Here is a 13,522-nt window from a genome sequence, read left to right as displayed (position 1 = left end):
AAGGGGAGAAAAGGAGAAAAAAACAGCGCTCGCTCCTTGGCCTCGGCGCGTGGGGGGTTCGACCGCCAGCTCGACTCCACGTGCGAGTCGCTTTTCACTGCGGCCTTACACCCTCTTCCCTAGAAATATGCATCCAGAATTTGATGTCGAAGGTCCAAATGAGCCAAAGCTCTAGAGCGACGTTCAAAAACATGGGTGCGAAGGAAGTAGTCTATGTTGATGCGGTAAGTGGCAGAACAGATGCAGCGGTAGCTGCGGTAGTCAATGGCCAAGGGGCGCCGGTATCCGCGGCACCCATTAGAGGCCGCAACATAGTGACTGCTGAGGAAGTTGCGATAGCGCTAGCTTGCGTAGGAACAGAAGCCAAGTTCATAATTGGCGACAGCAAAACTGCCATTCAAAATTTTGGGAAGGGGAGGATATTGCCTGAGGTGGCCAAAATTCTCACCCAAAGAACGCTGAATAAAAAATTCGATTAATTGGGACACCCGCTCACGCTGCCGTCCCTGGTAACGAGGCGGCTTACGAGCTAGCCTGAGCTCTCTACTTCCGGGTAGCCGTCGAGCCCCCCGAACACTGGGCATACAACGAGCGTCTGCAAAATTACGGGGAAATCATTGACCGTTATAAATTGGGACTTAGACTGGTATCCCCGCCAGATGTTAGACTAAATAATAGAGAAGCTGTCGTGTGGAGGTGGCTACAAACTAATACGTTCATGAACCCCAGTCTGGGCGTTTCACGCGCTACCAGACCTTAGGGACAATGATCTGTGCAAACACTGGGGCGAGAGGGACCCTCGACCACATAATTTGGGAGTGTCCACAATCTCCAGGGATAGGACAAAGTATTACAAGTAGAGTAGCCTGGGATACCCTGCTGCGAAGCGCGGACCCTGCGATCCAGCACCGCACCGTCCATCTGGCGGAAGAGGCCGCAACAAGCCAAGGGCTACCTGCCAGCCTCTAATCCGCGGGCGCACGACTCCCCTTCTTCCCCGGCACGCGTGCCGGGGGCGAGAAGAGGACGCCCATTTTCGATGGAATTAAAAGTTGTACAACCTACCAACCAAAACATATCACTTATGAAGTCCCTATGGAATGAAAAAACTGTAACCTGCCCAACATGTCTCGAAGCAACGAAGTACATGAGAATTCTCATGAGATGTGTTTTGTATGGACATGTCTTACTGCACATGTGTGGTGGTTGGTTGTTAGTGTGTGACTATGTGGTGGACTTTGTGACTATCCAGCTTGGATGATGGTTGTGGTACACTTTGACGATTGTGGTATTAGCTGCTGGGCAAAGCAGAGGTGTGTGGAGACGTATGTGAGTGTAGAATTGGTGACTGTCATGCTTGGACGATGTTTATGTTCTGCGGGGAAGAAAGTGCTACTATCTCCTTGGCTGATGGAAGAAGGGGATGATGAGAAGATGCACTTGGGTGTAGAAGAGGAGTGGTGAAGAGGAAGTGTGGGTTCAGATCCATATTACAGTTGGTAGTGTGCGCGTGTGTTGCGTCTCTTCTCATGTGTTTGTTGCGCCACATTTCTGGGTATTATGCAGCACCAGCTAGCCCCTCAAGCTGGTATTTTGAGATACCCACCATTAACTTTTGTTCAATGAAACAATGTCACAAGCTTACCTTCATTTCGTTCCGCGATCTACACGTTCACTTTATTTAATATGCGCCAATGAACGCTGTTTCTGGCTGCGTGGGCGACCGGCGGCAGTGTAAGTAGTACAACTACCACACAGCGCCCACGCAGCCAATCCACAGTCACTGTCAGGGTGGCAACAAGTCTGCCAGCATCGCCCATGGTCCGTGCCTGCAAGTAAATAAACAGATATGAAAACGCATGCACAAATGTTACTCATCCACAAAAGCGTACCCTGGTAAGGTCATTAGTCCCGACCAGGACGTCGATCATGGGCTTCACTGTGGCCACCCTGCGCAGCTGATTGAGGATTTCCTCTGCCCTGGCACCCAGGACAAGAGTAGCTCTTTCTGTGCGGTGAAAGTGTTCAGCGCGAATGCGCTAGTCACGTGATTGTTTTTGTAATTTGTGGGCTTTCTTTGGAGCTCGAAAAAAGATATGGGAGCTCGAAAAAACACCCGAACTTTGCCTAGAGTACAGCATGGATACTACTGGCCAAAACTGCCGGCGACAGTGAAACACTATGTACGTACGTGGATTGACTGCCAGCACCGTAAATCACCCCCTGTAAAACCAGCTGGCCTACTCCACCTCCTTCAAGTGCCAACGACACCTTTTAAACAAATCGGCATGGATCTGGGACCATTTCCGACGTCCGCAGCCGGGAATAAATGGATAATTGTCGCCACCGATTATCTAACCCGCTATGCGGAGACGAAGGCTCTGCCAAGGGGTACCGCCGCCGAAGCAGCTCAGTTCTTTGTTGAGAACATTGTCCTGAGGCATGGCGCTCCGGCACTCATTATAACTGACCGAGGAACTGCATTTGGGGCCAAGCTTTTGGACACCATTCTCTGCCTCGGTGGTACCAGTCACCGTAAAACTACAGCCTATCACCCCCAAACCAATGGGTTGACGGAATGCCTGAATAAGACCATCGCAGACATGCTTTGCATGTACGTTGACGTGAACCACAAGAAGTGGGACAAAATTCTTCCCTACGTCATGTTTGCCTACAATACGGCACGCCAAGACACCATTCAGCCTCCTTCACGGGCGACCAGTAACAACTATGCTGGATGCAATGTTGCTCCCGAATGCCAACACCGATGATCTCTATCAGGACGCCGAGGAAATCGCTCAGCGTGTAGAGGAAGCTCGCCAACTAGCGCGTGTGCGGATCAAGAATCAGCAAGAGCACGATGCACGACACTACAATCATAAACGCCGACATGTCATGTACGAACCTGGCGACAAAGTGTGGGTCTGGACGCCTATTCGCCGTTGTGGACTCTCCGAAAAACTATTGCGGCGATATTTCGGGCCATATGTTGTTCAGCGACGTTTAACCGACGTCACTTATGAGGTGGTGCCAGACAAGGTGTCGACCTTAAAGCGACGCCAGCGACAAGCCGACGTCATCCACATTGTACGCATGAAGCCGTACAACTCGGACTGACCTTGACCTCCTACTCCCTTTTATGCTGATCGGGACTATGCTTCCTGAGGAGGGGGACAAATGCCGCATAGAAGACGATGCCAAAGATGATTGACCCCACAAGCGCGAGCCTGGAAGAGAAGGAAGTTGGAGCGCGAGACTCATCCAGGTTGATTATTAAACCCGTCCTATCTTTGGGTCCTCCATGGCGTTCTATCGAGACGTGACAATATATTAGAAAACTTGCCTAATTAACTGATGAATTATTTTGAAACAAATAATTGCCTGTTGTGCGCAGGCCAGCTGACAGCTGTATACAATGGATTTCCCTGGGCTATCTTCAATATTTAATTTTTGAACCACTGGTACAAGTTAGCTGGGACACCAGGTGTGTGTTATATATATTTTTGCGTGCATTGTGCTAACTGGCAAACCTCGTAATTGTTACTAAATGAGGGACACACAGCGGAAATCAAAATAGGGGGAACGTGCTCTGTGGTTTTCTTTTCGGGACAGAGTACAAATGCTATTTTGAATGCGCAAGCCCACCTGTTGAAACGTTGGCTCCGCTTGGGAACTAGTCTCCCCCCCCCCCCCTTTCCCCCACCCTTGTTCAGTGCTCTTTCAAATGACTGAAATGATTTTCTGCCAGAACCCTGTGCCTGCATTAGCCGATGGACTTAGAGCCTTTGACTGTCTCCTGGACAAAGTTGAAAAAGAGTACATCAGCGAGTTGTGTGCATATAGCGCTCTAAAACAGGCAAGAAACCACATACAAGCATGGAGAACCCCATATGCATGATCTGGTCGTCCAGTTTGCCAGGCTGCCTTTGCCGGAAATAGGTCATGATGTAGGCTATCAGCGACCATTGTGCTGTTTGTGCTTGTAAGGTTGTATATGAAGATTCTGCCCTCGAACTGCAAAAAAAAAGTGCGTATACATCAGTTTTATCTCAACCTGCCACAAGTGGTACTTTTTGGAGGGAGAAGTCGCGTACACAGACAGATCAGCTCGTAATTATCAGAAATTTGTCCATTCACGAAAACAAGGACATTTCTCAAAGTGCGAATTAACATATTTTGTAGGCACGAATGCGACTAGACATGTCTGCTTGATGAATTATGTATAGAGGGGGTTCTAGCTCGAAAGAAACAAGGACATGAAAAGAACACAGGGCAAGCACTGTGTTTCTATTACGTCCTGTTTTCATTTGTATTACAACTGGCTCAAACTGCCACTTTTTCCTGGGAGCCAAAAACTGGCTATGAACCCTCGTTTTGATGCAGCTGGCAAATGATTATATCTGAAGGCTATCGGAGAGAATTTTACTCTGTAATGTATATAGTCAGGGTGATGATGACTAATTTTATTGATCTGCTTATCCTGCCTCAAGAAGCATGATTCGGTGCATCACTTTGTTCTTGGGGTGCATAGACTAGTAAATAAAGCACACTACAAATTACGCAACGCTGATTATCGAAGCCTTCTACATGTCTTGTGCAAAAATTCGTTTACGAAGGGGCGGTGGGCAGTTCTGCTGGGCTAGCTTCCTCTATATTCCAGAACAGCATTCTGTGGCTCTACACCTAAGGCCAGGAAGGAGGGCGAAGGTCACTGGCCTTGGTCTTTGTCCTGTGCAGAATGGGCTATCCAACCTCCCCTGTCACCCCACCCCTACTCCGAACAATACAACCCGTGGCAGTCTGACAAAAGCATGTCTCCCTTCGTCTGCTTATAACTTCAGCTGCAGAGGCATGAAAACCTGCCAGCCAGTATTTCGAGTGCGCAAAGGCGTGTGAGACATCTGGGGACCCACCTTGGCACTTTCGCGCTGAAAGCCATCTTCCAATGGCTTCCAGGACACAACAGCATAGCGGGTAACCTTCGGGCGGACGAGGTCGCACGAACAGCCCACCAAGATGGCGATTGTGTGTTGATTCCCTTTTCCAGGGCAGACGCAGCAGGCAGGCTTCTCCTTGTGGAATTCTGGCCAGTTTGCGAACTGCCGCTTAAAATCCCTGGACCCTGACCTGAAGCTCCGGCTTCCACCTGGCCTACCCCGATGCGAAGAAACTTTGCTGTGCTGCCTCTGGGTTGGTATAGCATTCACAAACTCTTATTCTTTTATGAGGTATGGCAAACAGCCTTGTATGTATAAATTGTGGGTGCGATGAGTCTATAGGCCACATTCTTTGTGAGTGCCCCATATACAGTGAAGAAAGACAGGGTCTATGCTGTATGTTGGAGCATCTAGATGGATGCCCATTCACTGAAATTAAGATTTTAGGTCCCTGACCACGGCGATAGTCTGCGGTGAAGGCCTCCCAAGCACTGCTCCGCTTTATGAAAAGCAGAGGCCTAATCGAAAGACTGAGTTTGCTGTTATGTTATATGACTGACGTGATGTGATGTGACTGTACTAACTTTACCCATCCCTCTCTCACAACTTTTATATCCACTCACCCCTTTCCCCCAGTGCAGTTTAGCAAACCGGTTTCTTTTATGGGTTAACTTCCCTGCCTTTCCTCATCTTCCTCCTCCTCCTTGCGCTGGGACAAAAGGACGCTGGCGAACCTGACCACTTCTTCTGGCTTGAGATATACAGGTGGAAAAACCACTTGTGCATTTCCAAAGGCCTGGAATGTGCTTTTACTGCACCTAATTATTCTCTAGCAATATGTCACCGCGATTTACAAGGAAACGACATTCGTAAAAAGCTCTAAAAGCGAACTCCATTTTCGCCTGGAATGGTCAGCAAGAATGGGAGATGAAAAGTCCCTGCGCATGCGCATAACATAGCTAGGAAATTGTGAATATCACAGCAGCTTTTTCACTAAAAGAATCCCAAATATCTTGAAACTCCAGTCCAAGAAGCTATTTCACTAAGTTCTTTGATATGCAATTTTTGTGTTCACTACAGCTATATTGCTAGATCGTTACATCAGCCCCTCTCCCCACCTGCATGTACGCACACACATACACACACAAAAAAAACTTGTTTCACGACCTCAGTGCGGTACAAAAGAAGAGAGCACGCAGTAATAACTCCACTGGGAAAAGTGCGTTCCTTCTTTTGATGAGGCGGAGTGCAGAAATAATGACAGGGTGTCTACCAACCGGGAAAACCGGGAATTCTCAGGGAATCTGGATAATTGGAAAAACTCAGGGAATTAGGAAAAATTAACGGCAGTTCTGCCTAAAGGCTACTGAAGTCGCGGTAATGCTGGCTCGTGTAAACAAAGCGGGCTGGTGTTGCAAGACTCTATACTATGATAAAGCGTTGCGGCGCTTAGAGTTTCGAAGCACGAAAGTGGACCCCGGCGTTGTGGCCGACCGCAGAGCAAGTGCTTCCTAAGTTTTGCACGTGCGCCATTCAATGGGCCACTGGCCTTCCCTTGTTTTGTTTTTGACAGACTGCTCCTTTCTCCCTGCTCACCGCCTTAATGGAAGCGTCCATTTTTACACCAGGGGGTGCACGCACGCGGTGGCACCAGTAGCACCCGTGATGCAGTGATGCAAGCAGCACAGCGGCACAGCTTCGTGCTCCGGCAGCCGCGGCGGCCTTCTTTTTTTGTTTTTCCTTGTTAGTGCGAGAGCAACGGTGGACTTTGGCCGAACTGTGACTTCATGACATAAAACGTGGAAAATTTAGGTTCGATATTTATACTGGCCTAAAAGGCGAAGAAAGGTAAAGAAGATAGGCGCAATGGAGACGCGACAATGCGCCATCATGTTATCAGCAATCAGTGATGAAGCGCCGACGCTCCGCGATGGGCCGATAACGGTTGGATAACGGCGTTGCCAGTGGTGCTTGGCATGGCAGACAGGAGAGCGAACGATTTCCTCGAGGCAATTGGTTTTGCGTGCGAGCATCATAATCATGGCGATGCAGATGAAAGTGATACCTAAGCAGTTCTCATGGATGCGACAGGTCGAACGCTCAGAAAATTTAGCGGCACGGCGACAGCGGCGGTTGCGAAACTGCATTACACAGGGCATGCGGAATCGCAGACCTTTCAGAAATAAATTTCCGCGTTGCAGGGGCAATTATTGCGACGGGAAATGGTGCATTCACAGCAAAAACCAGTCTTAACTCATTTTATCGACTTGCTGTTAGCCTTGGTAAATAAAAAATATGCATAACATTTTTCGCTGATTTTTCAAATTTTGGACACAGTCATCATTTTGGAGGAGTGATATCTCGGCTTCTATTGCAGCTGTGACTTCATGACATAAAACGTGGAAAATTTAGGTTCGATATTTATACTGGCCTAAAAGGCGAAGAAAGGTAAAGAAGATAGGCGCAATGGAGACGCGACAATGCGCCATCATGTTATCAGCAATCAGTGATGAAGCGCCGACGCTCCGCGATGGGCCGATAACGGTTGGATAACGGCGTTGCCAGTGGTGCTTGGCATGGCAGACAGGAGAGCGAACGATTTCCTCGAGGCGATTGGTTTTGCGTGCGAGCATCATAATCATGGCGATGCAGATGAAAGTGATACCTAAGCAGTTCTCATGGATGCGACAGGTCGAACGCTCAGAAAATTTAGCGGCACGGCGACAGCGGCGGTTGCGAAACTGCATTACACAGGGCATGCGGAATCGCAGACCTTTCAGAAATAAATTTCCGCGTTGCAGGGGCAATTATTGCGACGGGAAATGGTGCATTCACAGCAAAAACCAGTCTTAACTCATTTTATCGACTTGCTGTTAGCCTTGGTAAATAAAAAATATGCATAACATTTTTCGCTGATTTTTCAAATTTTGGACACAGTCATCATTTTGGAGGAGTGATATCTCGGCTTCTATTGCAGCTATTGCTATAACATTTTTTGCCAGAAATATACTCATGTAAGTTCTGCAGCAACACTGCTTTTTAACCACGGCTTTTGTTTTTTTCAAAAGTTATCAAAATAAGTATTTTGACCCAGTCACCAAATGAGCTTGTTCTTTGCCACGTTTGACAAGCCAGAACTTCCTTCCAAATCAGTCTAGAATGTTCATTTATGCTTTATTGCAGTCATTTGTTATTCAAGATCGTAAATTAAAACCAAATTTAAAAAATAGTTTTAAAAGAGAGTAATCTCGTTTTCTCAAAACACACATTCTTGACTATATGCTCATTTGCAGAAGCGATATCTCTGCCTTTAATGGAGGTAGAACCATAATTTTTGTTGTGGCATGTAGCACAATGTTAGGAACAGATTTTGCAATTTACATTTCAAAGGATTTTCAGTTTTGCTATAGATCAGGCATAGGGCACCCACATTTGGAAGAGGACATTGAACTGCTATAAAATCGCTAATATTCGTTATATCAAAAAAGTGCTCCTAACATTCTATTCCTTATGTTTTCATGTGTTCATGTGAATTTTTTGTAGTGGTTATTTTTTCATTGTTTTTGCAAATTATGAACAATTATTTTATTTATTTTTTGAACTAATTGGCCAATTGGAAAAATGGTGACATTTGAAATCGGCGCAAGAAACTGAATCAGAATACCAAGTTTCTTCAAGTTTGATGAAAATTAAAAAAAAATAGCTTTAAAGGTTCACTTAAACGGTCACCAAGAAGGGTAAACAACGCCATAACACTGATAGATATTGAACCACCCATCATTCTCTCGCAAAAATTTTTGATCTAGCTTCTGCAACACCAGAGATATCAGCAATTAAAAATTACCCAATGTTCCCTCTCAACTCGTACGCCGAAGGGAGTCATAAAAAAATAAAGAATCCAAGCAAGTTCAAAGCTCCGTCTAGAAGTATGTCACTTCGATGAACTTCCGGTTGCAGCGAGCTCTCGCGCTCACTGGCATACTTAGGTCAACCAGTCCTCGCTCGCATATGCCTGAGGAGTTTGCCAGTTTGCGCAGCGTAACTACAGTTACGTGAAACCGTGGTTAGCCCATGGTTATACCACTAACCGCAGTTATTGCAAAACGACCTTGGCGACCTCGGTTTGCGTCGTTAGCCGAGGTTATGGCGGCGTCTGTTGACAGAGGCTACTCGTCGGTGCCCGAGTGCACGAAACGTATGAGCGGGTCTGCTTCACGAAGTTATTCATTTGCCCACGGTATCACGTTTAAAGATCGATGTATAGAATATATGGTGTCTACTGTGCCGCCCGACAGCTTCGATTACGGCTGACAGCGCAGCTACTGCGTACTGAAACCTTGTCCTACCTGCAGTATCGTTTGAACGGCTTGTTGCGGAGCAGAACGTCAAAAAATGCGAGGCCTTAGCTGTAATGAAAGTACACGAGTGTAACGCTTGCATCACGGGATGCCGCGAGCAGGCTGAGGTACGTTACACTTTACCACGGGGGTGGGGCGCGCGAGCGTGACGGACGGTGCCGTGCGTGACTGTCCCTAGTTGTCGCTAGGCCTAAATTGTTTCGCTTCGAAGCCGCGGCGGTTGGTGCTTTGGAACTGATCAACGCTGTCGTAAATAGTTTACTTACGAAACTGCCTTATTGTGAATCCTATCCTGCCATAGTAAAAGAATCATAGGAATAACTCTGGCGACACATTAATCGCAGAACTAGTACGAGCAGATCGGATGAGCCAAAATCACGGCTATCGCTCTTACCAGCAGTCATCACGAGGGCTTCATACTTCATATTCGGCTCAGTATTCCAGACGGCAACAAATTTTAGCACACTTTATTTCGAACATCAGCGCTAATGATCCGCCGTGTCGTTTGCGTATGGTATGCGGGAGGAGGGGCCACAGCGGCGGTGTTTATGGCGGCCGAGGAGGTGCTGCCATCGTGCGGTGCTTGACCGCCTGAGGAGCTCGTGCAGCGACGAGCAGACAACTTTTGCAGCTACCGGAAGTGATTCCGTGACGTTATGGCTGCAGTGGGCCGTAGCGAATGGCAGCTTCTAGCAACCCTTGCCAGTCAACTCACTCGTGATGTCACGGTTTAAGGAAATAGTTCCCTGCGACACCGCCAAGCGACAACTTCTCTGCCCGCGAATTTTAAAAAACGCTGTTTTAAAAAATTAATAATAAATCACTGGCTTTGTTCCAAGGCATTATACTTTAGGTTAATGCTCAAAAGGATTCATTCTACGCACTGAACACGTTTATCAGTGGCTTCTTGGTTATCGTTTCTGTGGACCTTTAAGAGCCAGTCCCCTCTAATGGATTGGCGTGCAATTTAAAGTATCAAAGGCTAAAATGAATAAACAAGAAGTGAATTAATGTGGCATAGAAGATGTGATGTCATGCAACCGGAAGTAGAGCTGAAAAAAGGCATAGGAAGGGATTGGCATGCAATTTGAAAGTACCGAAGACTGAAATGAATAAACAAGAAGTGAACAAAGAAGTGACGTTGAGGATGTGATGTCACACAACCGAAACAAGCTTACTGGAGAGGGATAGCATCAGGCAGCATTGTGTCAGCCCATTTTAGCATAAAACAAAGTAAAGTGTCACTCAGGGAATTTTACAAATGCACTCCGGGAAAACCTGGAGAACTCGGGCTATTTGGAAACATCAGTTTGGTAGATACCGTCAATGAGAAAACAGCATGCTTGTAAGCATGTTGACTGTGCTTTTCTTTGCTGAGGAGCCTATATATTGGAACGTGGGGTTAGAAGAAGCGCAGGAAACTATTTTCGGTTTAGCAAATTTACGACACGCGAGTATGAACTGTACCTACTGCAAAGGAGCTTTTTCAAGTAACACCGCTAGGTACGCATTGCTAAGCCTCCTCGGCCGCCATTTTTCGCCGTGCTGCCGGGGTTAAATAGGGGGGGGGTTTGCTGCACGTGTTTTTCCACAAAACGACGTCTCTTGTTTCATTGACGCCTTGAACTGCTGCAAAATAATTTTGAGTAGTGCTAGCATCTTCTACGCCCCTCGGAAATGCACACAATAGTATTGTCCCCACCTTTTCTACACTTTGTCCCACAATATGTTTGTAGCGCTGTGAAATACGCGGGAGCCCTAGCCCATTCAGTATTATGGGAACTTCTAAGTGCCTCTTGCCTATGCACAGTATAATTGTGCTCCTAATGTCTCCCCTCACCTATGTAGTGGGGGAGGGCAAGAGGCGCCTATGAACGCCTCCTGTAGTGGGCATGTGCCTGATTGGACCAAGTTGCCCCTGCCTTTCGCAGCTGCATTTTCTGAAAATAATAACGTGAAAGGGCCAGGTTGGGGAAAGGGGAGGAGCTGTGTGTGTCTGTGGCTCTGTACAGACTAGGCGAGACCAGCCCTGCACTCAACTACTGCTTGAAATGCGGTGGAACCTCAGTAGCAAGTCCTGGCAATAGTACTTTGCTTGGCAGCCGCATCACCTGGAAAAAATGAATTGCATCTGTAGTTAGAGACACCACTGGAAAAAATGAATTGCGTCTGTAGTTAGAGACACCCTGTATTTTTCTGTAAAACCATTTTTCTTTCCCCTGTGTCAAGTGCTATGGCTATTTGCCAACACGGCCTGCTTTCTGCTGCGGGTGCTTCTCTGCCGGAGTCAAGCGTGGCGTGTCATCGCCGCTGTCGAGTCCGGCCATGTTCTAGCATGTAACGAGTTATGTACGGTGATAGGTCTTCCTGAATGAGGTGCATTGAAAACGATGAAAAATGTCATGCCCTTACTTGGAGAATGCAGGTTAGCGTCGCATCCCCCCTCCCCTTCCCCTACTTAGGACCTCTGCGGCTGCCCTGCTGATGTGAAGCTGTCTTTGTACCGCAAGAAATACTGTCACGTAGTGGTGACAAGGCCGTAGGCACCAAAAAAAGACACAGGCTTGATAGTACTGAAATTAACTCTTTATTGGGTTGAATTGCGCCTGCAAAAGTACTAAGCAACTCGGCGGCGGCGATAGCAACAAACGTGCTCGTCGATCGTTGAACAAAGTATGCCCGTCACACTCGTCAATGCTCAATTTAAAGGCCGCTCAGATAAATCTAGATAACGCCGCAAACTGCTTTTAGCACAACCTGGAACATTGTAGAAACATATGCAAGTGATCGGAATCTTCGAGACAAATCTCGGCGCATCGTTCGCGACAACGGAAATGATAAACGACAACGAGCACGAACAAACACAGGATGCAGAATTGATATGCGTGCCAGAATCACAGTGATAAGGCCACATGCCGGCGGCTGTTGGAAAACAACAAATACAGTTTTGAAGGTTTCGCGCCATTACTCCACCCTTAAAAAACATCGCCTCGATGTTCCAAAATAAACAAAGCAACCTAAATAGAAACATTTCAAAGTTTAAACACCACGGATTCTTTAACGCGTTATAAGGCTTCAGAGGAACAACATGTATGATTTCTGGGCGCACGTGTTGCCGTTGTGATGCTGTCGTACCATTGGGAATGACTTCATAGTCCAGTTGTCCGATGCAGCGAAGGATTTTGTATGGCCCAAAGTATCGACGCATCAGGTTTTCACTTAGTCCATGGTGGCGAATCGGAGTCTAAACCCACACTTGGTCTCCTGGATTGTACTCTGCGTGGCGTCGTAAGTTGTATCGTCGGGTGTCACTGCGCTGTTAGTCTTTAATACACAGCCGTGCGAGTCGGGCTTCCTCTGCACGCTGCAGGTAAGCAGCGACGTCGAAGTTGTCCTCGTTGGTTATGCGCGGCAGCATTGCGTCGACCATTGTTTTGGGCTCCCTGCCATACACAAGCTTGAACGGGGTCGCTCTGGTCGTCTCCTGGACTGCCGTGTTATATGCGAAGGTCACATACGGCAAGATGACGTCTCAAGTCTTGTGTTCAGCGTCGACGTACATGTCGATCATGTCCGCGATTGTTTTGTTCAAGTGTTTCGTAAGGCCATTGGTCTGGGGATGGTACGCAGTTGTTCATCAATGGCTTGTATGACTGTATTCCAGAATGGCTTTTGTCAACCCTTCCGTAAACAGCGTTCCCCTGTCTGTGATGAGCACTTCTGGCGCGCCGTGTCACAATAAAATTTGTTCAACAAAAAATTTAGCCTCTGTTGCGCTATCGTTGGGCAGGGCTTTGGCGTAGCAAGTCATGTAATCGGTTGCCATGATGATCCATTTGTTTCCCGCTGATGAAGTTGGGAAGGGGCCAAGGAGGTCCATCCAATTTGTTGAAAAGGCAGCGTTGGGGGCGCAATCGGGTTCAGTAGTTCCGCTGGTCTTATTGGCGGTGTCTTGCGTCATTGGAACTCGTGACACGTTATCACGTAGTGGGCTACTTCGGCAAGTAGTCGTGGCCAGTAGTACTTCTGGATTCGACGCAATGTGCGCGCAAACTCGACATGGCCTGCTGTGGGCTCATCGTGCAATGCCTCCAGAATTTCCTGCCGGAGGCTTTTAGCCACAACAAGAAGCTGCGTGGTTTTGTTGGGTGCGAAGTTCTTCATGAGGAGGTCATTGCTCAACGCGAACGATGATAAATTACGCCTGAACACAGCAGGAGGGGAAGT

The 13,522-nt window shown here is 47.5% G+C and overlaps 1 protein-coding gene across 1 annotated transcript in view; it reads left to right on the top strand.

Annotated features, from left to right (window-relative positions):
* The window catches only part of LOC146202317 (uncharacterized), an 80,577-nt gene that overhangs the window by 45,021 nt on the left and 22,034 nt on the right, over positions 1 to 13,522 (top strand). Inside the window, exon 3 of the mRNA XM_084588082.1 lies at positions 5,048 to 5,190. Coding sequence (XP_084444208.1) covers positions 5,048 to 5,190 — 143 coding nt within the window. The remainder of the gene's footprint in view (positions 1 to 5,047; positions 5,191 to 13,522) is intronic.

Source organism: Amblyomma maculatum, chromosome 1 (assembly GCF_055883805.1).
Source record: "Amblyomma maculatum isolate TAMU_Amacu chromosome 1, ASM5588380v1, whole genome shotgun sequence".
NCBI classification, from domain to species: Eukaryota; Metazoa; Arthropoda; class Arachnida; order Ixodida; family Ixodidae; genus Amblyomma; species Amblyomma maculatum.
The sequence above is the reverse complement of the archived record's forward strand: the minus strand, read 5'-3'. Positions and strand labels throughout refer to the sequence as shown.